This window comes from Pan paniscus, chromosome 2, assembly GCF_029289425.2.
Source record: "Pan paniscus chromosome 2, NHGRI_mPanPan1-v2.0_pri, whole genome shotgun sequence".
Taxonomy (NCBI): domain Eukaryota; kingdom Metazoa; phylum Chordata; class Mammalia; order Primates; family Hominidae; genus Pan; species Pan paniscus.
Genome location: NC_085926.1, coordinates 107,432,202 through 107,458,900, shown reverse-complemented (window position 1 = coordinate 107,458,900; position 26,699 = coordinate 107,432,202). Strand labels below are relative to the sequence as shown.

General features: G+C 38.1%; 1 protein-coding gene across 1 annotated transcript in view; it reads right to left on the bottom strand.

Moving 5' to 3' along the window:
- The window catches only part of LOC130541344 (putative uncharacterized protein encoded by LINC00336), an 84,707-nt gene that overhangs the window by 21,558 nt on the left and 36,450 nt on the right, over positions 1–26,699 (bottom strand). Inside the window, exon 3 of the mRNA XM_057301854.1 lies at positions 13,199–13,244. Coding sequence (XP_057157837.1) covers positions 13,199–13,244 — 46 coding nt within the window. The remainder of the gene's footprint in view (positions 1–13,198; positions 13,245–26,699) is intronic.

The window sequence follows — 26,699 nt, the reverse complement described above, 5'->3', positions numbered from 1 at the left end:
CTCAATATCATTAGTCATTAGATAAATGCATATCAAAACCACAGTGGGATTACATTTCAATCTCACTAGGTTGACTATTTAAAAAAAAAGAGAGAGAGAAATAATAACAAGTGTAGATAATGTAGAAGATGGGAACCCTCATACATTGCTGTTGAGATTGTAAAACAGCAAAGCCATTTTGGAAAACAATTTGGCAATTTTTCAAAATGTTAAACATAAACAAAATGTTAAACCATATGACCAGCAAATCCACTCCTAAGAGAAATGAAAACTCCCAAGAGAAATGAAAGCACTTGTCCACACAGAGACTTATGCATGAACAATCACAGAAGCATTATTCATAATAGCCAAAATGCAGAAACAACCTAAGCATCCATCAGCAGGTGAATAGGCAAACAAAACGTCATACATCCATACGGTGGAATATTATTTGGCCATAAAAAGTGAAGTATTGTTACATTCTACATGGATAAACCTTGAAAACACATTCTAAGAAAAAGAAGTCAGACACGAAAATACTACATATGATATGGACTTGTGTATGTAAAATGTCCAGAATAGGCAAATCCATACAGACGAAAAGTAAATTAGTCCTCGTCAGGAGCTATGGCTAAGTCCAGGGCTGGAGGCAAAGGGTTTAAAGGTAAGGGTGAGAAATGGAAAATAGGTTTGTAAAGGGTACAAGGTTTATCTTTAGAGTGTTGGAGAAACCTCATCTCTACTAAAAATACAAAATTAGCCAGGCATGGTGGTACATGCCTGTAATCCCAGCTACTCGGGAGGCTGAGGCAGGAGAATCGCTTTAACCCAGGAGGCAGAGGTTGTAGTGAGCCAAGATCATGCCATTGCACTCCAGCCTGGGCAACAAGAGTGAAACTCCATCTCAATAAAAAAAAGTTCTAAAATTAAATTGGAAATGGTGGCACAACTCTGTGAATATACTAAATTGAATTGTACACTTAAAATGGATGAATTTTATGCTATATAAAACATACATCAATAAAGCTGTGAAAAGAAAAAGAATAGAAGCTATGCCATAAATTGATCTTTTCATATGTTAAGTTAGAAACTTATCTGTAATTAGGAGTTTCTCCAACCATTTTCTTGAGATATTTTAGTATTAGGTATGACTTATGTACAAAAATAGGTAAGGCAGAATTTCTTCTAAATGTTTCATATTTTCTATTAGGTATACCTTTTGAATTCTCTTGTTAACATGACAACACCATTCTTTTTGTTAAGAACTGTAGGCTTTGCAGATGCCACCACCACTGGGAGCCCCATACTATCAGCCACTGTCAATCTCACCATGTTCTTTGACATCGCTGTTGATGGTGAGCCCTTGGGTCACGTCTCCTTTGGAATCTTGTCTGCAAGATTCCAAAGACAGCAGAAAACCTTTGTGCACTGGAGAGAAAGGATTTGGTTATAAGGGTTCCTGCTTTCACAGAATTATTCCAGGGTTTATGTGTCAGTGTGGCAAGTTCACATGCCATAATGGCACTGGTGGCAAATCCATCTGTGGGGAGAAATTTGATGATGAGAACTTCATCCTAAAGCATACAGGTCCTGGCATCTTGTCCATGGAAACTGGTGGACCCAATACCAATGGTTCCCAGTTTTTCATCTGCACTGGCAAGACTGAGTGGCCGGATGGCAAGTACATGGTCTTCGGCAAGGTAAAAGAAGGCAAGAATATTGTGGAAGCCATGGAGCGCTTTGGGTCCAGAAATGGCAAGACCAGCAAGAAGATCACTATTGCAGACTGTGGACAACTCTAATAAGTTTGATTTGTGTTTCATCTTAACCACCAAACCATTCTTTCTGTAGCTCAGGCAAACACCCCTCCACCCCATTTGCTCAAAGTATCCTAGAATCTTTGTGCTCTCGCTTCAGTTCCCTTTTTGTTCCCTGTTTTCCTTGTTCCCTTCCATGCCTAGCTGGATTGCAGAGTTAAGTTTATGATTATGAAATAAAAACTACATAACAAAAAGATTTAAAAATAAAAAATAAAATAAAGAGCTGCAAGCAGCTATGAGTAACAGAGCTGCCTCACACTATTAAAAAAAAAGAAAGAAAAAAAAGACAATAAACATATTAAACCAAATGGTGGTTCACTCCTGTAATCCTAGCACTTTGGGAGGCCAAGGCAGGCCGATCACTGAGCCCAGGAGTTCCAGACCAGCCTGGGCAACATGGAGAAACCCCATCTCTACAAAAAATACAAAAAAAAAAATAGGCAAGTGTATTAGTCCATTTGCATACTGCTATCAGGAAATACCCAAGGGTGGATAATTTATAAAGAAAAAGAGGTTTAATACACCCACAGTTCAACATAGCTGGGAAGGCCTCATCATCATGGTGGAAGGCAAAGGAGTAGGAAAGGCAGGTCTTACATGGCAGCAGGCAAGAGAGTGTGTGCAGGGGAACTGCCCTTCATACAACTATCAGATATCATGAGACTTATTCACTATCATAAGAATAGCATGGAAAAACCTGCCCTCATGATTCAGTTACCTCCCACCAGGTCCCTCCCACAACATGTGGGGATTATGGGAGCTACAATTCAAAACGAGATTTGGGTGGGGACACAGCCAAACCACATCATTCTACCCCTGGCCCTTCCCATTTCAGCATTAACTCAAAAGTCCACAATCCAAAGTCTCATCTGAGACAAGGCAAATGTCTTCCACCTACGAGCCTGAAAAATCAAAAGCAAGTTAGTTACTTCCTAGATAACAATGGGGGTACAAACATTGGGTAAATACAACCATTCCAAATGGGAGAAATTGGCAAAAACAAAGAAGCTACAGGCCCCATGCAAGTCTGAAATCCAGAGGAGCAGTCAAATCTTAAAGCTCCAAAATGATCTCCATTGACTCCATGTTTCACATCCAGGTCATGCTGATGCAAGAGGTAGGTTTCTATGGTCATGGGCAACTCCACCCCTGTAGCTTTGCAGGGCACAGTCCCCCTCCTGGCTGCTTTCATGGGCTGGCATTGAGTGTTTGCAGCTTTTCCAGGTGCACAGTGCAAGCTGTGGGTGGATCTATCATTTTGGGGTCTGGAGAACAGTGACCCTCTTCTCACAGCTCCGCTAGGCAGTGCCCCAGTGGGGACTCTGTTTGGGGGCTCCCACCCCACATTTCCCTCCTGCACTGTCCTAGCAGAGGTCCTCCATGTTCGTACTGCCCCTGCAGCAAATTTCTGCCTCGAGATCCAGGCATTTCCATACATCCTCTGAAATCTAGGTGGAGGTTCCCAAACCTCATTTCTTGTCTTCTGCCCACCCACAGGACCAGTACCATGTGGAAGCTGTCAAGGCTTGGGGCTTGCACCCTCCAAAGCCACAGCCTGAGCAGTACCTTGGCCCCTTTTAGCCACAGCTAAAGCAGCTGGGACATAGGGCACCAAGTCCTGAGGCTGCATGTAGCAGGGGGGGCCCCAGACCCAGCCCAGGAAACCCTTTTTTCCTCCTAGGCCTCTGGGCCTGTAATGGGAGGGACTGCCACAAAGGTCTCTGATATGTCCTGCAGACATTTTCCCCATTGTCTTGGTGATTAGCAATTGGCTCCTCATTACTTATGAAAATTTCTGCTACCAGCTTGAACTTCTCCCCAGAAAATGGGTTCTTCTTTTCTACTGCATCGTCAGGCTGCAAATTTTTCAAACTTTTATGTTCTGCTTCCTCTTGAACACTTTGCTGCTTACACATTTCTTCCACCAGATACGCCAAATCATCTCTCTCAAGTTCAAAGTTCCACAGATCTCTAGGGCAAGGACAAAATGACACCAGTTTCTTTGCATAGCAAGAGTGACCTTTACTCCAGTTCCCAACAAGTTCTTCATATTCATCTGAGACCACTTAGCCTGGACTTTATTATTCATATCACTATCAGCATTTTGGTAAAAGTCACTCAACAAGTCTCTAGGAAGTTCCATACTTTCCCACATCTTCCTGTCTTCTGAGTCCTCCAAGCCTCTAGAAATTTCCAAACTTTCCCACATTTTCCTATCTTCTACTGAGCCCTCCAAATTGCTCCAACCTCTGCCTGTTACCCAGTTCCAAAGTCATTTCCACATTGTTGTGTATCTTTACAGCAGCATCCCACTTGACCAGTACTTGGTCAATCAGAAAATTGACCACTTGGGTCCATTTTCATACTATGAAAGAATACCCAAGACTGGGTAATTTATAAAGAAAAAGAGGTTTAATAGACTTACAGTTCCACATGGCTGGGGAGACCTCACAATCATAGTGTTAGGCAAAAAAAGAAGACAGGCACATCTTACACAGCGGCAGGCAAGAGAGCATGTGCAGGGGAACTGCCCTTTATAAAATCATCAGATCTCATGAGACTTATTGACTATCATGAGAACAGCATGGGTAAACCCACCTGCATGATTCAATTACCTCCAACAGGGTCCCTCCCACGACACTTGAGGATTGTGGGAACTACAATTCAAGATGAAATTTGGGTGGGGACACAGCCAAACCATATCACTGAGTGTGGTGGTATGCACCTGTAGTGCCAACTACTCAGGAGACTGAAGCAGGAGGATCACCTGAGCCTGGGGAAGTCAAGGCCACAGTGAGCCGTGATTATGCCACTGCACTCCAGCCTGTGTTACAGAGTGAGACCCTGTCTCAAAACAAAAATCAAAAACAGTAGCTGAGAAAAATATATGGCTTTTTTTTGCATATAAGACATGTCCAGATGTAGACAGTCCAGAATGTGAATGGCAGCTCTGTGACATCAATCATTAGACCATATTTATTTCATCTTTGTATTCTGCCACTTGAGAAAAGGCTTTCATCCTCAAGTTACATCCTAATTCAGGAGGATTACTGAAACTCCTGGAAATATTTGTTGAACTTTAGATTGGAAAAAAGGGGGAAGGGAAGAGAAATGCAAACAGAATGTCTCCAGCCAAGGTAGCTTGATTTAAAGAGCTCTTGGAAACATCTTCCACTTATATTTCATTGGCCAAGTCTAGTTATCAATAGCTATAAAATTTGGTGTCTTAGCTGTACATTTTGCCTCACTGTTTAAAATCAGGGCTCTATTGCAATGGAACAAGAAATGAGTGCATTTAATAAGTGAATCAGCACTCTGCCCTGACATCTGAAACCCATCCCTCACTGACATCTAAACCCATAAACTTTGGAGATTAATTCTTTAAAAGTCAGATAATGAGAAAGATGCCATAGTCTTGAAGAAAATAAAATAGGTTACTTCAGGACAAGAATCTCTTCTTTCCAAGGTATTCAAATCATTTATCAAAAAGTCTCAACATGAATTATGTCCAGCTTTACTACTGAATTTATTTTCTTTCTTTTCTACATAATAGAAGTCTCCAGATTGGCCATTTATTCATTCAGCCGTTTAGCCAATAATTTGGTTTGGGATTTATTTTTAATTTGGATTGAGGGGTACATGTGCAAATTTGTTACACAGATATATTGCAATAATGATGAGGTTTGGGCTTCCAGTATACCCCTCACCCAAATAGTACACATTGTAATAAGTACAATCTTTTAACCCTCACCCCCACTCTCAACCTCTCCCGTTTTTGGAGTCCCCAGTATCCATTATTTCCATCTTTGTTTCCTTGTGTGCCCATTGTTTAGCTCTCACTTAAAAGTGAGAATGTGCGGTGTTTGATCTTCTGTTTCCATATTAATTCACTTAGGATAATGGCCTCTAGCTCCATCCATGTTGCTGCAAAGACCATGATTTCATTCTTTTTTACAACCATATGGTATTTCATGGTGTGTGTATGTATGTATGTGTGTGTATATATATATATATATATAACATTTCTTTATCCAGTCATATGTTGATAGACCTTAGGTTGATTCCATGACTTTGCTGTTGTGAATAGCACCACAGTAAACATAAAAGTGCAGGTTTTTTTAATATAATAACTTCTTTTTTTGGGTAGATATCCAGGGGCATTGCTAGGTCAAATGGCAGTTCTATATTTAGTTCTTTGAGAAATTGCCATCCTGTTTTTCACAGATGTTGTACTAATTTACATTCTCATTAACAGTGTATAAGGTTTCACTTTTTTCTGCATCCATGCCAACATCTGTTGTTTTTCACTTTTTAATAATAGCCATTCTGACTGATGTGAGATGATATCTCATTGTGGTTTTAATTTACATTTCTCTGATGATTAATGTCGAGTATTTTTTCATATGTCTGTTGGACATTTGTATGTCTTCTTTTGAGAAATGTCTATTCTCATCCTTTGCTCTTTTTTAAAGGGATTATTGGTTTTGTTGTTTTTTGTTGTTGTTGCTAACTGAGTTCCTTGTAGACTCTGCATATTAGTCCTTTGTCAGAGGCATAATTTGCAAATATTTTCTCCAATTCTGTAGGTTGTCTGTTTATTCTATTGGTTATTTATTTTGCTGTGCAGAAGCTTTTTAAATTCCGTTTCTCTTTCTGTTTTTGTTGCATTTGTTTTGGGGATCTTAGTCATAAATTCTTTGCACAGGCCAATGTCTAGGAATTTTTCCTAGGTTTTCTTCTAGAATTTTTATAGTTTCAGATCTTATATTTAGATCTTTAATCCATCTTGAATTAATTTTTGTATATGGTGAGAGATAGGGGTCCAGTTTTATTCTTCTGCCAACCTTCCCAGCACCATTTATTGAATAGGGTGTCCTTTTGTAACGGTTTATTTTTGTTGACATTGTGAAAAATCAGCTGGTTGTAGATATGTGGCTTCATTTCTGGGTTCTCTGTTCTGTTTCATTGATCTATGTGTCTATTTTTGAATAGTACCATGCTGTTTTAGTAACTACAGCCTTGTAGTATAATCTGAAGTCAGGTGATGCCTCTGGCTTTATTCTTTTTGCTTAGTACTGCTTTTGCTATTCTGGCCCTTTTTTGGTTTCATATAAACTTTAGAATAATTTTTTCTAATTCTATGAAGAATGACATTAGTAACTTTATTTTTTTTAAATTATACTTTAAGTTTTAGGGTACATGTGCACAATGTGCAGGTTTGTTACATATGTATACATGTGCCACGTTGGTGTACTGCACCCATTAACTCGTCATTTAACATTAGCTATATCTCCTAATGCTATCCCTCCCCGCTCCGCCCACCCCATGACAGGCCCTGGTGTGTGATGTTCCCCTTCCTGTGTCCATGTGTTCTCATTGTTCAATTTCCACCTATGAGTAAGAACATGCAGTGTTGGGTTTTTTGTCCTTGTGATAGTTTGCTGAGAATGATGGTTTCCAGCTTCATCCATGTCCCTACAAAGGACATGAACTCATCATTTTTCATGGCTGCATAGTATTCCATGGTGTATATGTGCCACGTTTTCTTAATCCAGTCTATCATTGTTGGACATTTGGGTTGGTTCCAAGTCTTTGCTATTGTGAATAGTGCTGCAATAAACATACCTGTGCATGTGTCTTTATAGCAGCATGATTTATAATCCTTTGGGTATATACCCAGTAATGGGATGGCTGGGTCAAATGGTATTTCTAGTTCTAGATCCCTGAGGAATCGCCACACTGACTTCCACAATGGTTGAACTAGTTTACAGTCCCACCAACAGTGTAAAAGTGTTCCTATTTCTCCACATCCTCTCCAGCACCTGTTGTTTCCTGACTTTTTAATGATTGCCATTCGAACTGGTGTGAGATGGTATCTCATTGTGGTGTTGATTTGCATTTCTCTGATGGCCAGTGATGATGAGCATTTTTTCATGTGTTTTTTGGCTGCATAAATGTCTTCTTTTGAGACGTGTCTGTTCATATCCTTCACCCACTTTTTCATGGGGTTATTTGTTTTTTTCTTGTAAATTTGTTTGGGTTCATTGTAGATTCTGGATATTAGCCCTTTGTCAGATGAGTAGGTTGCAAAAATTTTCTCCCATTCTGTAGGTTGCCTGTTCACTCTGATGGTGGTTTCTTTTGCTGTGCAAAAGCTCTTTAGTTTAATTAGATCCCATTTGTCAATTTTGGACATTAGTAATTTTCTAAGGATTGCATTGAATCTGTAGATTGCACTGGGCACTATTGTCACTTTAATGATATTGATGCTTCCAATTCATAAGCATGGGATTTTTTCTATTTGTTTGTGATATCTATGATTTCTATCATCAGTGTTTTGTAGTTTTCCTTGTAGAGATCTTTCACCTCCTTTGGTTAATGTATTCCTAGGTATTTAATTCAGCCAACAGTTATTGAATGCTTATTTCATACCAGTCACTAATGAGAAGTACAGAGTTTACATTCCAGTGGGAAATACAGCAAGTAAACAAATTCTTTTTTAGCCACATAAAGCTGCCATATCAGTGGATTTTTTTCAGTTGATTACTGATTTCATTTTTTTGAGTTTTATGTAGCAGAAGATGATAAATTTAATGGAAAAAAACTAAAGTAGAAGAGAGAGCTAACTATTGATAGGTGATAGGGATGAAGATTTTAAACAGAGCAATCAGGTAGGGCTTCACTGAGTAGGGGATGGACGAGGACAAGAGAAGTATGGAAGACATCCAACCAGGTATTTGGAGAAAAAGAACCAGAGATAGAGGAGTGAATGTGTGCAAGAAGAAGGAGCAAACAGTCTAGGATAAGCAGGGAGGTAAGTGTGACCAAAGGACAGTAATTAGATGGGGAGAGAAGCAGATGAGGTCAGAAAAGTAACAAGAGTCAGATAAAATAGGGCCTTGTAGATCATTATAATGACTTTGCCCTTTACTCAGTGTGAGGTAAAAGGTCATTAGAGACTCTTGAGCAAAGCAGTGAAAGAATATGACTTTTGTAAAGATCACTGACAGCTGTGTTGAGACTAGACTGTAATGGATAGAGAGAATGTGTTAACAGGCTTTTCAATTGCAGTGAGAAATGATGGTGGCTCAGACCAGGATGGTTATAGTAAAGGTGGCAAACGTTTCTAGAATATTGGAAAGGTACATAGTGCAGGGTTGCCCAGTGGAAAAGATATGAAGTGAGAAAGAGCCAAGGATAACCCAAATGTATTTGGTCTAAGCAACTGCAAGAATGATGTTGTCGCTAGAGTGTGAAGAGATGGATGTGAAGACTGGGGAGAAAGATTAGGAGTTCTGTTATGGCCATGTTAAGTTTGAGGTTTGCATTAGACAGACAAGTGGTGAAGTAAAATGAAATATTACGTATAGAATTAGGACGTCAGAAACCAGGAACTATTTCCAGTTTATCTATAAACCTATGGGGAGAACTAGAACTAAAAGGTATGTGTATGTGTTTTAAGAAAAGAGAAATAACAGCACCTTTTATGCTGATGGGAAAAATCTAGTAGAGATAATTTTTCAGGAAAATTGTCCCTTTATTGTGTGAATTATTATTAACAATAGCTTGTAGACTCAGTTTCCACATTGGTGAAATGAGAAATTCAGAATATGATGTCTAAGATCCAATGGTCTATGTTATATTAGTCAAAGGAAGTATTCTTCATTACTCTAGTGGCCTGTATATGAATCATTTCATTTGGAAATGGAATTTTGTACTAGACTGTAGTGGGTGGTAGAATACCTGAGCAGAACTTTAATCCCCATTTTTTTAGTATATAGCATTTCAGCTTTCCCTTCACTATCTTTATTGTATTCCCTATTTCTTCCTCAGAATCAACCCCAAAGGACAATGTTATGTTTCTCTTATGATTTATCTATGTTGCATTAAATCACCTGTGAAAGCAACTAGGCATTACCAGGAGCTTAAACATCACCTTTGATCGTATAGAGAGTCTCAGTGCAGTTCTATTGGTGATAAAGAGAGATGACCAATTCCCTCAGTTCCATCTCAGCATTTTTGTATGCAGAGTTTTAACTTCTTCTACCTAGTAATTTCCTATTTTCTTGAAATCTGTATCATTCTTTTCTCAAATCCCAGAGCAGCTCATTATTATCACCATTGAAAAACAGTTTGATAATAACTGTATTGGTTCATACACATGAATATATAAAAACACATGAGTTTTTAATGTGTATGAGAGAGAAAGGCAGAACACTGGTCACCACTGGCAGTAACTGAGACCCCAAACACTCTTCCTAAGGTAGAACTTTAGGGAAAGAATTGAGAAATTATCTAATCTTTTTTGTGAAGTTTATTTTGGATAACCAAAGGAATATAACTAAAGAATGAAACTTCTCTACAAAATGTTTATAGCTTAAAAAAACAGCTGGTGAAAAAAATAAATGAAAGTTCCACAGTGAACTTATATATGAGAGAAACAGTGTCACCATGTGAATTTCAATGATTAATCTTTGCATCATTAAAGTAGGGCTACCAAAAATATATGCTTCATGACATGAAACACAGGCAGCATCCAAGACCACTTGTGAAGTGTCATCCAAGACCATTTATGAAGTGTCACTTATGAATAGTCTGTTTTCACACTGCTATAAAGAACTGCCCGAGACTGGGTAATTTATAAAGAAAAGAGGTTTAATTGACTCACAGTTCTGCATGGCTGAGGAGGCCTCAGGAAACTTACAATTGTGGTAGAAGGTGAAGGGGAAGCAAGGCATGTCTTATATGGCAGCAGGAGAGAGAAAGAGAAGGGGGAGGTACTACACATGTTTAAATGATTAGATCTTGTGAAAATTCACTCACTATCACAAGACCAACAAGGGGGAAATCCGCCCCCAAGATCCAATCACCTCCCACCAGGCCCCTCCCCTAACATGTGGGGATTACAATTCAACATGAGATTTGGGTGGGGACACAGAGCCCAACCAAAAATGATGGACCTAAATCTACTCAAGTCTTTAGTTCTAACTAATGAGTTCCATGTCAAAAGAAATTTTTTAAAGATTAAAGATTTAGGCCAGGCATAGTGGCTCAAGCCTGTAATCCCAACACTTTGGGAGGTCAAGGTGGGCAGATCACTTGAGCCCAAGAGTTCAAGACCAGCCTGGGTAAAATAGCAAAATCCTGTCTCTACAAAAACACACAAAAATTAGCCAGGCATGGCGGTGGCATGCACCTGTATTCCCAGCCACTCAGGAGGCTGAGGTGGGAGGATTTCTTGAGCCCAGGTGGTCAAGGCTGTAGTGAGCTGTGAAGCCATGATCATGCCACTGCACTCCAGCCTGGGCAACAGAGTGAGACCCTGTCTCAAAAAACATAAATAAATCAAATAAAGATTAAAGACTTAATAGCCAAATACAAATGGTAGAACTCATTTAGATATTCATTTGAATACATCAATCAGTTTAAAAATTGGTTCAGACAATGTGCTAAATTTGAATACGGGTTGGCTATTGAATGTTGCAAGGAAATTTCATTAAATTTGGCAAATGTGATAATGACGTTATGGTTATATTTTCAAAAATTCATGTAACTCTAGAAATATATTTTGAGTTATGTTAGGGAAATTACATAATGTCTGAGATTTGCTTTAAATATTTTAGCAAAAAAGAAGAGGAGGAGGAGAAGAAGAAAGGAGGATAGAAGAAGGAAGGGGGCAAATTCTTGATAATTATAAAACCTAGGCAATTGAGATACAGGGGTTCAGTATAGTATTTCCTCTACTTTTGTGTCAGTTTGAAGGTTTTTTTTTTTAATAATAAGCATTCTATACCCCATCTCCTCTTTCAATCCCATCTCTTCTCCCAGAAAATCCTTCCTATCCTTTGCCTTTTCCACATACCTAAGAAGCCAGAACAACCCCCTATTCCCTACTCTTTGATATTCTGTGCTTCTACATGATATTCCTGCTGCCCGTATTCCCTACAACCACCACAAAAACTCCTAGTGACCCTTCAAAGCCCAGCTCTCCTATTAATCTTCCTATTCCCCACACACGCCTAGCTGAGTTCTACCTCAGGTTGATTTGTGTTTGCTTACCGTCTGTCTCCCTCTAACTAGAATGTCAGCTCCATGAGAGTGTGACTCCTTTGTTGACACGGCAGGATATTAACAGTCCCAAAACGGTGCCAGGAGCACAGTAAGAACACAATAAATATGTGTTGAATTAATGAATGAATGAATGCCACTCTTAGGTGAAGTTATTCTTTACCCTTTTAACTGAATTTGGCACTTCATTTGTACTCTTCTGGTCCTTTTTCTTTGTTCATATCTTGTTATTTTAAATTTAATTGTTAATATATTTCTAGCTGACTAATACGAGTTTCTTGAGGAAGGAATGGTGTTTTATTCACCATGATCACTCTGACAGTGCCAAGCAGATAGGAGAGGAGCAGCAGTTACATACTGAATAAACGAAGGAAAATTTTAGAGCTTCACAATTCTTTTTTGCTCCATCCTTGGTATTATTTCCCACACCACAATTTATGGGGAGATAGATGTGAGATTTTGAGTTCCAGAAATGCTAAACTGAACTGATCATCTTCTAGCATCTTAGAAAAGAAACTTTGACTTTACCATCATGTTTGTTTCTATTGGGTGCATGCATACTATTGTCCTGTGTTATAGTATTTACAGAACAAGAGATTAGGAAATGTGTGCATGTGTGTGTATGTGTCTGTCTGTCTGTCTTGTCTGTAAATTTAAAAAAAGAGAAAGCTGTAAAATATTTTTGCCTAATCTTTGAAGTTGAAGATGGGTAAACTTCATAAGCCAATATTTTTATCCTTAGATATGCACCCCTAGAAGAATTATAGTACACACGTACCAGGGGCCATGCATAGATACATTCACAATAGCATGGTTTGTAATAGCTAAACCATGGGAAAATGCAAATTTCATCAACAGAAGAATGGATAAATCAACAGGTGCATATTCAGGTAATATTAATAAAATGATCTGTATCAGTGAAATTGAATGAAATTCATCCATACACAGCAACATAGACCAATGCTTTTCAACCGAGGGAATCTGCCACCCCAACACAAACTCAAACACCCAGGTGTCATTTGGCAATGTCTGGACACACTTGTGATTGCCACGGCTAGGGTCAAGTCACTGGCATCTAAAGGCTAGAGACTAGTTATGCACCTAACATCCTATGATGCACAGGACAGCCTCCCACAACAAAGAATCGTCCAGTCCAAAATTTCAGTAGTGTGGAGGTTGAGAAACCCTAACCTAGGTAAATCAAAAAGGCATACTACTGAGCAAAAAAAGCAAGTCACAGAAATATCATATATAATTGAAACATATATTACATCATTTAATAAAGTTTTGGTAAACAACAAAAATTTTAAATATATTATTTTAAAACTCACATTTATGTGGTGAAATTATGAAGAAAAGCAAGGGAATAATAAACACCTGGAAGAGAATAAAAAGGATGGAATTAGGGAAGGACGCCAAGGAACATCAAAGATACTGGCATAGGGGTGGATGTTTTATTATTCTTATTTAAGAATATAAGCATATCTACCAAGCAAATGGAAAACAAAAAAACGCAGGGGTTGCAATCCTAGTCTCTGATAAAACAGACATTAAACGAACAAAGATCAAAAGAGACAAAGAAGGCCATTACATAATGGTAAAGGGATCAATTCAACAAGAACAGCTAACTATCCTAAATACATATGCAACCAATAAAGAAGCACCCAGATTCATAAAGCAAGTCCTGAGTGACCTACAAAGAGACTTAGACTCCCACACAATAATAACAGGAGACTTTTATTCACTGTCAACATTAGACAGATCAACGAGACAGAAAGTTAACAACGATACCCAGGAATCGAACTCAGCTCTGCACCAAGTGGACCTAATAGACATCTACAGAACTCTCCACCCCAAATCAACAGAATATACATTTTTTTCAGCACCACACCACACCCACTCCAAAACTGACCACATAGTTGGAAGTAAAGCTCTCCTCAGCAAATGTAAAAGCATAGAAATTATAACAAACTGTCTCTCAGACCACAGTGCAATCAAACTAGAACTCAGGATTAAGAAACTCACTCAAAACCGCTCAACTACGTGGAAACTGAACAACCTGCTCCTGAATGACTACTGCGTACATAACGAAATGAAGGCAGAAATAAAGATGTTCTTTGAAACCAATGAGAACAAAGACAAAACATACCAGAATCTCTGGGACACATTCAAAGCAGTGTGTAGAGGGAAATTTATAGCACTAAATGCCCACAAGAGAAAGCAGGAAAGATCCAAAATTGACACCCTAACATCACAATTAAAAGAACTAGAAAAGCAAGAGCAAACACATTCAAAAGCTAGCAGAAGGCAAGAAATAACTAAAATCAGAGCAGAACTGAAGGAAATAGAGACACAAAAAACCCTTCAAAAAATTAATGAATCCAGGAGCTGGTTTTTTGAAAAGATCAACAAAATTGATAGACCGCTAGCAAGACTAATAAAGAAGAAAAGAAAGAAGAATCAACTAGACGCAATAAAAAAAGATAAAGGGGATATCACCACCGATCCCACAGAAATACAAACTACCATCAGGGAATACTACAAACACCTCTACGCAAATAAACTAGAAAATCTAGAAGAAATGGATACATTCCTGGACACATACACCCTCCCAAGACTAAACCAGGAAGAAGTTGAATCTCTGAATAGACCAATAACAGGATCTGAAATTGTGGCAATAATCAATAGCTTACCAACCAAAAAGAGTCCAGGACCAGATGGGTTCAGAGCCGAATTCTACCAGAGGTACAAGGAGGAGCTGGTACCATTCCTTCTGAAACTATTCCAATCAACAGAAAAAGAGGGAATCCTCCCTAACTCATTTTATGAGGCCAGCATCATCCTGATACCAAAGCCGGGCAGAGACACAACCAAAAAAGAGAATTTTAGACCAATAACCTTGATGAACATTGATGCAAAATTCCTCAATAAAATACTGGCAAACTGAATCCAGCAGCACATCAAAAAGCTTATCCACCATGATCAAGTAGGCTTCATCCCTGGGATGCAAGGCTGGTTCAACACACGCAAATCAATAAATGTAATCCAGCATATAAACGGAACCAAAGACAAAAACCACATGATTATCTCAATACATGCAGAAAAGGCCTTTGACAAAATTCAACAACGCTTCATGCTAAAAACTCCAAATAAATTAGGTATTAATGGGACATATCTCAAAATAATTAGAGCTATCTATGACAAACCCACAGCCAATATCATACTGAATGGGCAAAAACTGGAAGCATTCCCTTTGAAAACTGGCACAAGACAGGGATGCCCTCTCTCACCACTCCTATTCAACATAGTGTTGGAAGTTCTGGCCAGGGCAATCAGGCAGGAGAAGGAAATAAAGGGTACTCAATTAGGAAAAGAGGAAGTCAAATTGTACCTGTTTGCAGATGACATGGTTGTATATCTGGAAAACCCCATTGTCTCAGCCCAAAATCTCCTTAAGCTGATAAGCAAATTCAGCAAAGTCTCAGGATATAAAATCAATGTACAAAAATCACAAGCATTCTTATACACCAATAACAGACAAACAGACAGCCAAATCATGAGTGAACTCCCATTCACAATTGCTTCAAAGAGAATAAAATACCTAGCAAGCCAACTTACAAGGGACATGAAGGACCTCTTCAAGAAGAACTACAAACCACTGCTCAAGGAAATAAAAGAGGATACAAACAAATGGAAGAACATTCCATGCTCATGGGTTGGAAGAATCAATACCGGGAAAATGGCCATACTGCCCAAGGTAATTTATAGATTCAATGACATCCCCATCAAGCTACCAATGACTTTCTTCACAGAATTGGAAAAAACTACTTTAAAGTTCATATGGAACCATAAAAGAGCCCGCATTGCCAAGTCAGTCCTAAGCCAAAAGAACAAAGCCGGAGGCATCATGCTACCTGACTTCAAACTATACTACAAGGCTACAGTAACCAAAACAGCATGGTACTGGTATCAAAACAGAGATATAGACCAATGGAACAGAACAGAGCCCTCAGAAATAAGGCCGCATATCTACAACTATCTGATCTTTGACAAACCTGAGAAAAACAAGCAATGGGGAAAGGATTCCCTATTTAATAAATGGTGCTGGGAAAACTGGCTAGCCATATGTAGAAAGCTGAAACTGGATCCCTTCCTTACACCTTATACAAAAATTAATTCAGGATGGATTAAAGACTTACATGTTAGACTCAAAACCATAAAAACGCTAGAAGAAAACCTAGGCAATACCATTCAGGACATAGGCATGGGCAAGGACTTCATGTCTAAAACACCACAAGCAATGGCAACAAAAGCCAAAATTGACAAATGGGATCTAATTAAACTAAAGAGCTTCTGCACAGCAAAAAAAACTACCATCACAGTGAACAGGCAACCTACAAAATGGGAGAAAATTTTCGCAACCTACTCATCTGACAAAGGGCTAATATCCAGAATCTACAATGAACTCAAACAAATTTACAAGAAAAAAACAAACAACCCCATGAAAAAGTGGGTGAAGGATATGAACAGACACTTCTCAAAAGAAGACATTTATGCAGCCAAAAAACACATGAAAAAATGCTCATCATCACTGGCCATCAGAGAAATGCAAATCAACATCACAATGAGATACCATCTCACACCAGTTAGAACGGTAATCATTAAAAAGTCAGGAAACAACAGGTGCTGGAGAGGATGTGGAGAAATAGGAACACTTTTACACTGTTGGTGGGACTGTAAACTAGTTCAACCATTGTGGAAGTCAGTGTGGCGATTCCTCAGGGATCTAGAACTAGAAATACCATTTGACCCAGCCATCCCATTACTGGGTATATACCAAAAGGACTATAAATCATGCTGCTATAAAGACACATGCACAGGTATGTTTATTGCGGCACTATTCACAATAGCAAAGACTTGGAACCAACCCAAATGTCCAACAACGATAGACTGGATTAAGAAAATGTGGCACATACACACCATGGAATACTATGCAGCCATAAAAAATGATGAGTTCATGTCCTTTGTAGGGACATGGATGAAACTGGAAATCATCATTCTCAGCAAGCTATCGCAAGGACAAAAAAACAAACACCACATGTTCTCACTCATAGGTGGGAATTGAACAACAAGAACACATGGACACAGGAAGGGGAACATCACACACCGGGGACTGGGGGACTGTTGTGGGGTGGGGGGAGGGGGGAGGGATAGCATTAGGAGATATAGCTAATGTTAAATGACGAGTTAATGGGTGCAGTACACCAACGTGGCACATGTATACATATGTAACAAACCTGCACATTGTGCACATGTACCCTAAAACTTAAAGTATAATAATAATAAAATAAAATAAATAAATAAATAAATAAAAATGCAATGCTTCTCTCAAAAAAAAAAAGTATATAAGCACAAGATAAGCATGGGGTGGATGTTTTGTTACTCTTAATGTTTATTATGTCATATATGTGTTCTTTTGTATGACTGATTTTTACATAGGTTTTTTTAGAAGAGGAATATATCAAGAACAGGGCTTTAGAATAAACAGGAAATAATTACAGGCAAGGAACATTTCCAAGATCAACTTCTGCAGGCTGTGTCCACTTGGAGATAAATGTATTTACATTGCAAGTAGAATGATTGTATTCATATTTCTAAATATTTTTCCTCAATATTTCTGCTTGTGGCAAACTAAATTACATTAATTTTTTTCACTATATTGGTAAGTCCCCAGAAGGTTTCTGGTAACACCACAATTTTCTCTTACCAAAAGAAAAATAATAAGCTGAACATAGCTCTAATAATCAATGCAGAGAAAATATGTAGATAAAAGAATAAGTCATATAGTTGATACAAGCAGCAAAATATAATCTCTCAGAATCTCTGCAGAACAAACAACCGTTGCTTCCACAAATAATTTGCAAGGAAATAAATAAATAAATAAAGGGAGGGGAAAAAGGAAGATGAAGAAGAGGGGAATCTACTAATTAAAAGACATGTAAGAGTTAGATCAACCAAGGTAGGGCAACCTTATTTGTTCAAAAAAAATTTTAAAAAGGAGATAAGAAAGAGATTTTAAATATTTACTAGATGAATTATTTCTTTAAGGAGTTATTTTTGTTAGTAATTGATGTGGTTTGGCTGTGTCCCCACCCAAATCTCATCTTGAATTCCCACATGTTGTGGGAGGGACCTGGTGGGAGGTGGTTGAATCCACCGAAGAACTCTGCCTCAGAGTCAGGTCTTTCACAAGCTGTTCTTGTGACAGTGAGTGGGTCTCACGAGATCTGATGGTTTTAAAAACAGAAGTCTCCCTGCACAAGCTCTCTTCTCTTGTCTGCTGCCATGTGAGATGTGCCTTTCGCCTTCCAAAATGACTGTGAGGCCTCCCCAGTCACGTGGAACTGTGAGTCCACTAAATCTCTTTCTTTTGTAAATTGCCCAGTCTCAGGTATGTCTTCACGAGCAGCATGAAAACAGACTAATACAGTGATAATAGTGTTTTGTGAGAAGGATAACTTTTTATATTTTTCATTTTAATTTTTAATTTTTGTGGGTACAAAGTAGGTGTATATATTTATGGGCTCTGTGAGATATTTTGATACAGAAATACAATGTGTAATAACCACATCAGGGTAAATGGGGTATCCAGCCCCTCAGGCATTTATTCTTAGTGTCAGCCCAAATAGCTTCTTTTAATTATTTATAAATGTATAATTAAATTATTATTGACTATAGTCACTCTGTTGTGCTAGCAAATACTGTCTAACTCATTCTTTCTATTTTTTTGTACCAATTAATCATCCCCACTTCCCCCTACACACACCCTCCCACTACCCTTCTCAGCCTCTGGTAACCATCCTTCTACTCTCTATCTCCATGAGTCATATTGCTTTAATTGTTTAGTTCACACAAATAAGTGAGAAAATGTGAAGTTTGTCTTTCTGTGCCAGTCTTATTTCACTTACATAATGAACTCCAGTTCCTACCATGTGATTGCAAATGACAGAATCTCATTCTTTTTTATGGCTGAAAAGTACTACATTGTGTATAAGTACCAAATTTTCTTTATCCATTTGTCTGTTGATGAACACAGATTGCTTCCGAATCTTAGCTATTGTGAATAGTGCTGCAATAAACACAGGAATACAGATATCTCTTTGATATACTGTTTTCTTTTGGGTATATACCTAGCAGTGGAATGGCAGGATCATATGGTAGCTCAATTTTTAGGTTTTTGAGGAACCTCTAAACTGTTCTCCGTAGTGGTTGTACTAATTTACATTTCCACAAAAGATGTACAAGAGTTCCCTTTTCTCTATATCCCTGCCAGCATTTGTTATTGTCTGGCTTTTGAATAAAAGCCATTTTTTTGTATGCATATTAATTTTAACATAAATTTTTTGCATGAAACATTCAAGTAAAATGGACACTTCAAAAAGATATTCAATGAGATGTTCAATGGCATTACACCATCCTGTGGAGCTACAGATTCACCTCATCCAAATTTGAGAAAAGCAATAAAGAAAACACCTACTTCTGATGGCACCACTAGCTGTGACACCAGAGTCCACAAGCAGCAGTGTCACCAGCACATACTGCAAGCCTCAAGCTCCCATGGATGTCCCAGGCATATCTCTGGACTAGTTCAGTGGCATAATTGAGGGCACATTTTCCACCTGCACAGCCCCAGCCTGGTTCTCCTGGCTTCCCAGTGCCTCTGTGAACTACCCAGTATAACTACTTTTCTTATTCTGATGTATTTCTATAAATTCCTTTTTGCACTTGTATCTGTTAGAGCTGGCTTCTGTTACTTACAACAAGAACCCTGACCAATGTGCCATCTCACTAGCAGGCAGAGTTCTTCAGTGGTAGAAACCCCCCAGAATCTAGGAAACAGAATTGTCCAGAAATTTCTCAGGGAATTTCTCGTAGCAATTGATGGCACTAGTCAAGGGATTTATGACCAGATTGCGCTCTATTTTATCTGCTGTGTTATTCACCAAGACACATTAGGGTTTGTCCTCCACAAGAATCCATGTTTCTAAGTTATAGGGTTAATCAGTACACTCTCCGGCCCACCTCACTTTTGTGACATATGACAAATGGCAATAGGGTTAGCTTGTTTCTTCTGAAAATCCTCCAGTACTACCACCATCCCCAAAAATGCAGTGGAGGAAGGGAGAAAATAAAGGATTTCATCAGAGGACACTTGATATCTGTTATATTATTCTTCACCTTTGTGATGTCTTACAAAACAAATACCCAAAATAAAGTCCCAATTTAACATCTTTTAATACTCCTATCCAGACCAAAACATGCTTCCCTTCAATAAAAGCCATTTTAACTGGGATGAAATTATTATTGTTATTATTATTATTATTATACTTTAAGTTTTAGGGTACATGTGCACAATGTGCAGGTTAGTTACATATGTATACATGTGCCATGCTGGTGTGCTGCACCCATTAACTCGTCATTTAGCATTAGGTATATCTCCTAAAGCTATCCCTCCCCCCTCCCCCCACCCAACTGGGATGAAATTATATCTCATTGTAGTTTCAATTTGTATTTCTCTACTGATCAATGATAATGATCAGCTTTTCACATAACAGTTCGCCATTTGTATGTCTTCTTTTGAGAAATGTCTATTCAAATCTGTTGCCCATTTTTAAATCAAATTATTAGATTTTTTTTCCTGTATAGTTGTTTGAGCTTCTTATATATTCTGGTTATTAATGCTTTGTTAGGGCCGGGAGCAGTGGCTCACACCTATAATCCCAGCACTTTGGGAGGCTGAGGCAGGCAGATCACCTGAGATCAGGAGTTCAAGACCAGCCTGACCAACATGGAGAAACCCCGTCTCTACTAAAACTACAAAATTAGCCAGGCATGGTGGCGCATGCCTGTAATCCCAACTACTCGGGAGGCTAAGGCAGGAGAATCACTTGAACCTAGGAGTTGGAGGGTGCCGTGAGTCAAGATCACAGCATTGCACCCCAGCCTGGGCAACAAGAGCAAAATTCCATCTCAAAAAATAAAATAAATTAAAAAATATATATATATATACATATATATGTGTATATATATATATATACTTTGTTAGATGGGTACTTTGCAAATATTTTCTCCCATTCTGTGGGTTGTCTTTTCACTTAGTTGATTGTTTCATTTGCTGTGCAGCTTTTTATCTTGATGTGATCCCATTTGTCCACTTTTGCTTTGGCTGCCTGCACTTATGGGGTATTACTCAAGTAATCTTTGCCTAGACCAATGTTCCGGAGATTTTCCCCAAAGTTTTCTTTCAGTAGTTTCATAATTTGAGGTCTTAGATTTAAGTTTTTAATCCACTTTGATTTTATTTTTGTATATGACAAGAGATGGGGGGTCTAGTTTCATTCTTCTGCACATGAATAATGCATGCATGCAATAGCAATGCAAACATGCATGTGTATGTTTTTCCCAGCATGATTTATTGAAGACTGTCTTTTCTCCAATGTGTGTCTTGACATCTTTGTTGAAAATCAGTTTATTGTAAAGATATAAATTTGTTTCTGGGTTCTCCATTCTGTTTCATTGGTCTATGTGTCTGTTTTTATGCCAGTACCATGCTGTTTTGGTTACTATAGCTCTATAGTATAATTTGAAGTCAAGTAATGTGATTCCTCCAGTTTTGTTCTTTTTGCTTAGGATAGCTTTGGCTATTTGGGGTCTTTTGTGGTTCAATATAAATTTTAGGATTTTTTTCTATTTCTGTGAAGAATGTCATTGGTAATTTGATAGAGATTGCATTGAATCTATAGATTGCTCTGGGTAGTATGAACATTTTAACAATATTGATTCTTCCAATTCATAAACATGGAATCTCTTTCCATTTTTTTGGTGTCCTCTTCAATTTTTTTGATCAGTGTTTTATAGTTTTTATTGTAGAGATCTGTCACTTCTTTGGTTAATTCCTATTTAATTTTATATGTAGCTATTGTAAATGGGGTTACTTTCTTGGTTTCTTTTTCAGATTGTTTGCTGTTGGCATATAGAAATGCTACTGACTTTTGTGTGTTGATTTTGTATCCTGTGACTTTACTAAATTTGTTTATCAATTCCAATAGCTCTTTTTTTCTTTTTTTGAGACGAAGTCTCGCTCTGTCACCCAGGCTGGAGTGCAGTGGCATGATCTCAGCTCACTGCAACTTCCACCTCCCTGGTTCACACCATTCTCCTGCCTCAGCCTCCCAAGTAGCTAGGACTACAGGCACCCGCCACTACGCCTGGCTAATTTTTTGCATTTTTAGTAGAGACGGGGTTTCACCATGTTAGCCAGGATGGTCTCGATCTCCTGACCTCATGATCCACCCACCTCGGCCTCCCAAAGTGCTGGGATTACAGGCGTGAGCCACCGTGCCTGGTCTAGTTCCAACAGTTCTTTTGTGGAGTCTTTAGATTTTTGTAAATATAAGATCATATAATCTGCAAACAAAGATAATTTGATTTCTGCCTTTCCAATTTGGATGCCCTTTATTTTTTTCTCTTGTTTGATTTCTGTAGCTAGGACTTCCCATACAATATCAAATAACAGCAATGAAAATGGGCATTCTTGTTGTGTTCTAGATCTTAGAGGAAAGGCTTCCATTTTTCCCCATTCAGTATCATACTAGCTGTGGGTCTGTTATATATGACTTTTATTATGTTGAGATATGTTCCTTCTATACCCAATTTTTTAAAGATTTTTATCATGAAGGGATGTTAAATTTTCTTAAATGCTTTTTCAGCACCAATTGAAATGATCATATGGTTTTTGTCCTTCATTATGCTGGTATGATATATAACATTGATTGATTTGCATATGTTGAACCATCCATGCATACTAGGACAAATCCCACTTGGTGGTGATATATGATCTTTTTAATGCATTGTTGAATTTGGCTTGCTAGTATTTTACTGAGGATTTTTTCCTCAATGTTCATCAGCGATATTGCCCTCTTTCTTTCTCTCCCTCTTTCTTTCTTTTCTTTTCTTTTTTTCTTTTCTCTGGTTTTCTTATTTTGAGAGAGGGTCTCACTCTGTCACCCAGGCTAGAGTGCAGTGACATAATCATGGTTCACTGCAGCCTCAACCTCACAGGCTCAAGTGATCCTTCCACTTCAGCCTCCAGAGTAGCTGGGACTAGAGGCACATGCCACCAAATCTAGCTAATTTTTGTGTTTTTTTTGGTAGAGACAGAATTACACCATGCTTCCCAAGCTGATCTGAAATTCCTAAGCTCAAGTGATCCTACTGCCTTGCCCTACCAAATTGTTGGGATTACAGGCATGAGCCATTACAACAAGCCTAGTTTTCTTTTTAGATGTATTTTTATCTAGTTTTGGTATCAGGGTAATACTGGACTCAGAGAATGAGTTTGAAAATACTTGGCCGGGCGCAGTGGCTCACACCTGTAATCCCAGCACTTTGGGAGGCCAAGGCGGGTGGATTGCCTGAGTTCAGGAGTTCGAAATCAGCCTGGGCAACATGATGAAACCCTGTCTCTACTAAAAATACAAAAAAAAAAATAGCTGGGAGTGGCGGCATGTGCCTGTAGTCCCAGCTACTTGGGAGCCTGAGGCAGAAGAACTGCTTGAACTCAGGAGGTGGAGGTGCAGTGAGCCGAGATCACACCACTGCACTCCACACTCCAGCCTGGGCAACAGAGCGAGACTCTGACTCCAAAAAAAAAAAAAAGAAGCTACTCTCTCCACTTCTATTTTTTGGAATAGTTTCAGTAGGATTGGTACTGGCTCTTCATTAAATGTTTGGTGAAATTCAGCAGTTAAACCATTGGGTCTCAACCTTTTCTTCACTGGGAGACTTAACAAATAAATTGCAATAATAAAAATAATCAAATAGAAATTCTGGAGTGGAAAAAATGCAGTTGACATACTGAAGACTGCATCAGAGTCTCTTAATAGCAGAATGAATCAAACAGAAGAAAAACATAGTAAGCTTGAAGTCAGGCTATTTGAAAACACAAAGCAGCGTAGACAAAAGAATAAAAAACAATAAAATATACTTACAGGATCTAGGAATTAGCCTCAAAATGGCAAATGTAAGAACTATTAGCAGATAGGGGTATAACATTTATTCAAAGGGATAACAGATACAGCTTATATCTCATTACTTATTATTGACCTGTTTAGGTTTTATATTTTTCTATACTTCAATCTTGGTATGTTCCATGGGTCTAGGAAGTTGACCATTTCTTCTAGGTTTTAAAATTAATTGGTATATAGTTACTCACAGTAGTCTCTAATTATCTTTTGAATTTCTGTGTTATCAGCTGGAATGTCTCCTCTTTCATCTCTGGCATTATTTATTTGGATCTTCTTTCTTTTTTTCTTAGTTTGGCTGAAGGTTTGTTCATTTTCTTTATCTTTTAAAAAAACTTTTTTTTTTTTTTTGAGACGGAGTCTTGCTCTGTCTCCCATGTTGGAGTGCAGTGGCATGATCTCGGCTCACTGCAAGCTCCGCCTCCCGGGTTTTAGGCCATTCTCCTGCCTTAGCCTCCCAAGTAGCTGGGACTACAGGCGTGCACCACCTATGCCCGGTTAATTTTTTTTTTCTGTATTTTAGTAGAGATGGGGTTTCACTGTGTCAGCCAGGATGGTCTCGAACTCTTGACCTTGTGATCTGCCCGCCTCGGCCTCCCAAAGTGCTGGGATTACACGCGTGAGCCACTGCGCCTGGCTTTAAAAAAACTTTCATTTCATTAATCTTTTATATTGTTTTCTTCATTTTAATTTCATTTATTTCTGCTCTGATCTTCATTATTTCTCTTATTCTGCTAACTTTGGGTTTGGTTTGCTCTTGCTTTTCTGGTTCTTTGACATGCATTAGTAGATTGTTTATTTGAAGTTTTTATTCTTTTTTGATATAGGCACTTATAGCTATAAACTTCCCTCTTAGTACTGCTTTTGCTGTATCTCAAAGGTTTTGGTATATTGTTTTCCCATTATCATTTGTTTCAAGAAACTTTTCAATTTCCTTCCTAATCTCCTCATTGACCCACTGGTCATCAGAAGCATATGGCTTAATTTCCATGTTTTTCTATAGTTTCAAAAATTCCTCATTATTGATTTCTAGTTTTATTCCATTGTGGTCAGAGAAGATGTTTGATATTATTAGAAATTTTTTTGAATATTTCCAACTTTGTGGCCTAACATATGGTGTATCCTTGAGAATGATCCATGTGCTGAGAAGAATGTGTATTCTGCAGCCATTGAATGAAATAGCATGTAAATATCTATTAGGTCCATTTGGTCTATAGTGTAGATTAAGTCTGATGTTTCTTTGTTGATTTTCTGTCTGGATGATCTGTCCAATGATGAAAGTGGAATGTTAAAGTCTCCAGCTATTATTGTAATGGGGCTGTCTCTTTTTAGCTCTAATAATATTTGCTTTATATATCTGGGTGCCCTAGTGCTGGCTGCATATATATTTACAATTAGTATGCCCTTTTTATTTATCCTTTATTGACCCATTATATAAGGGTCTTATTTTTCTCTATTTTTTTTTTATTTTGTATAGAAATCTATTGTGTCTAATATAAGTATAGTTACTCCTGATCTTTTTAGGTTTCTATTTGCATGGAATATCTTCTTCCATCCCTTTATTTCATAAAGACACACACCTTTATTTCTTCTTTATTTCTTCTATAAAGACACACATAGACAATGTAAATGGTTTCTTGTAGGCAACAGATCATTGGGTCTTTCTTTTTTAATCCATTTAGCCACTCCATGTCTTTTGGTCAAAGAGTTTGGTTCATTTACATTCCATGTTATCATTGATAAGTAAGGACTTACTCCTGCACTTTGTGATTTGATTTCTGGTTGTTTTGTGGTCTTTTCTTTCTTCTTTTCTTCCTTCCTGTCTTCCTTTTAGTGAAAGCGATTTTCTCTGGTGGTATGTTTTAATTTCTTGCTTTTTATTTTTTGTGTATCTATTATATGTTTTTAGATTTGAGGTTACCGTGAGGTTTGCAAATAATATCTTATAACCCACTATTTTAAATTTATCACAACTTAACACTGATTGCATAAACAAACATGTAAAAAGAAAACTAGGCCACGTGCGGTGACTCACACCTGTAATCCCAGCACTTTGGGAGGCCAAGGTGGGTGGATCACCTGAGGTCAGGAGTTCAGGACCAACCTGGCCAACATGGTGAAACTCTATCTACTAAATATACAAAAACTAGCCGACTGTGGTGGCGGGCGCCTGTAATCCCAGCTACTCGGGAGACTGAGGCAGGAGAATTGCTTGAACCCAGAAGGTGGAGGTTGCAGTGAGCTGAGATGCGCCACTGCATTCCAGCCTGGGTGGTAGAGGTAGACTCCCTCTCAAAAAAAAGAAAGAGAAAGGAAAACTAATAAAAACTTTATACTTTAACTCCAGCCTGGGTGATAGAGACTCCGTCTCAAAAAAAAAGAAAGAAAGAAAAATGAAAACTAATAAAAACTTTAACTTCATCTCTCTGCTTTTTAACTTAAATTGTTGTTTCTATTTATTTCTCCTTGTACAGTTTATGGCTTGAAAAGGTGCTGCAGTTATTATTTTTGATTGGTTCATCTTTTCATCTTTCTAATTAAGATTAGAGTGGTTTACACACCACAGTTACAGTGTTACAATGTTCTGTGTTTTTCCATGTACTTACTATTACCAGTGAGTTTTGTACCTTCAGATGATTTCTTATTGCTCATTAACATCCTTTTCTTTGAGACTGAAGTACTCCCTTTAGCATTTCTTGTAGGACATGTCTGGTGTTAATAAAATACCTCAGCTTTTGTTTGTCTGGGA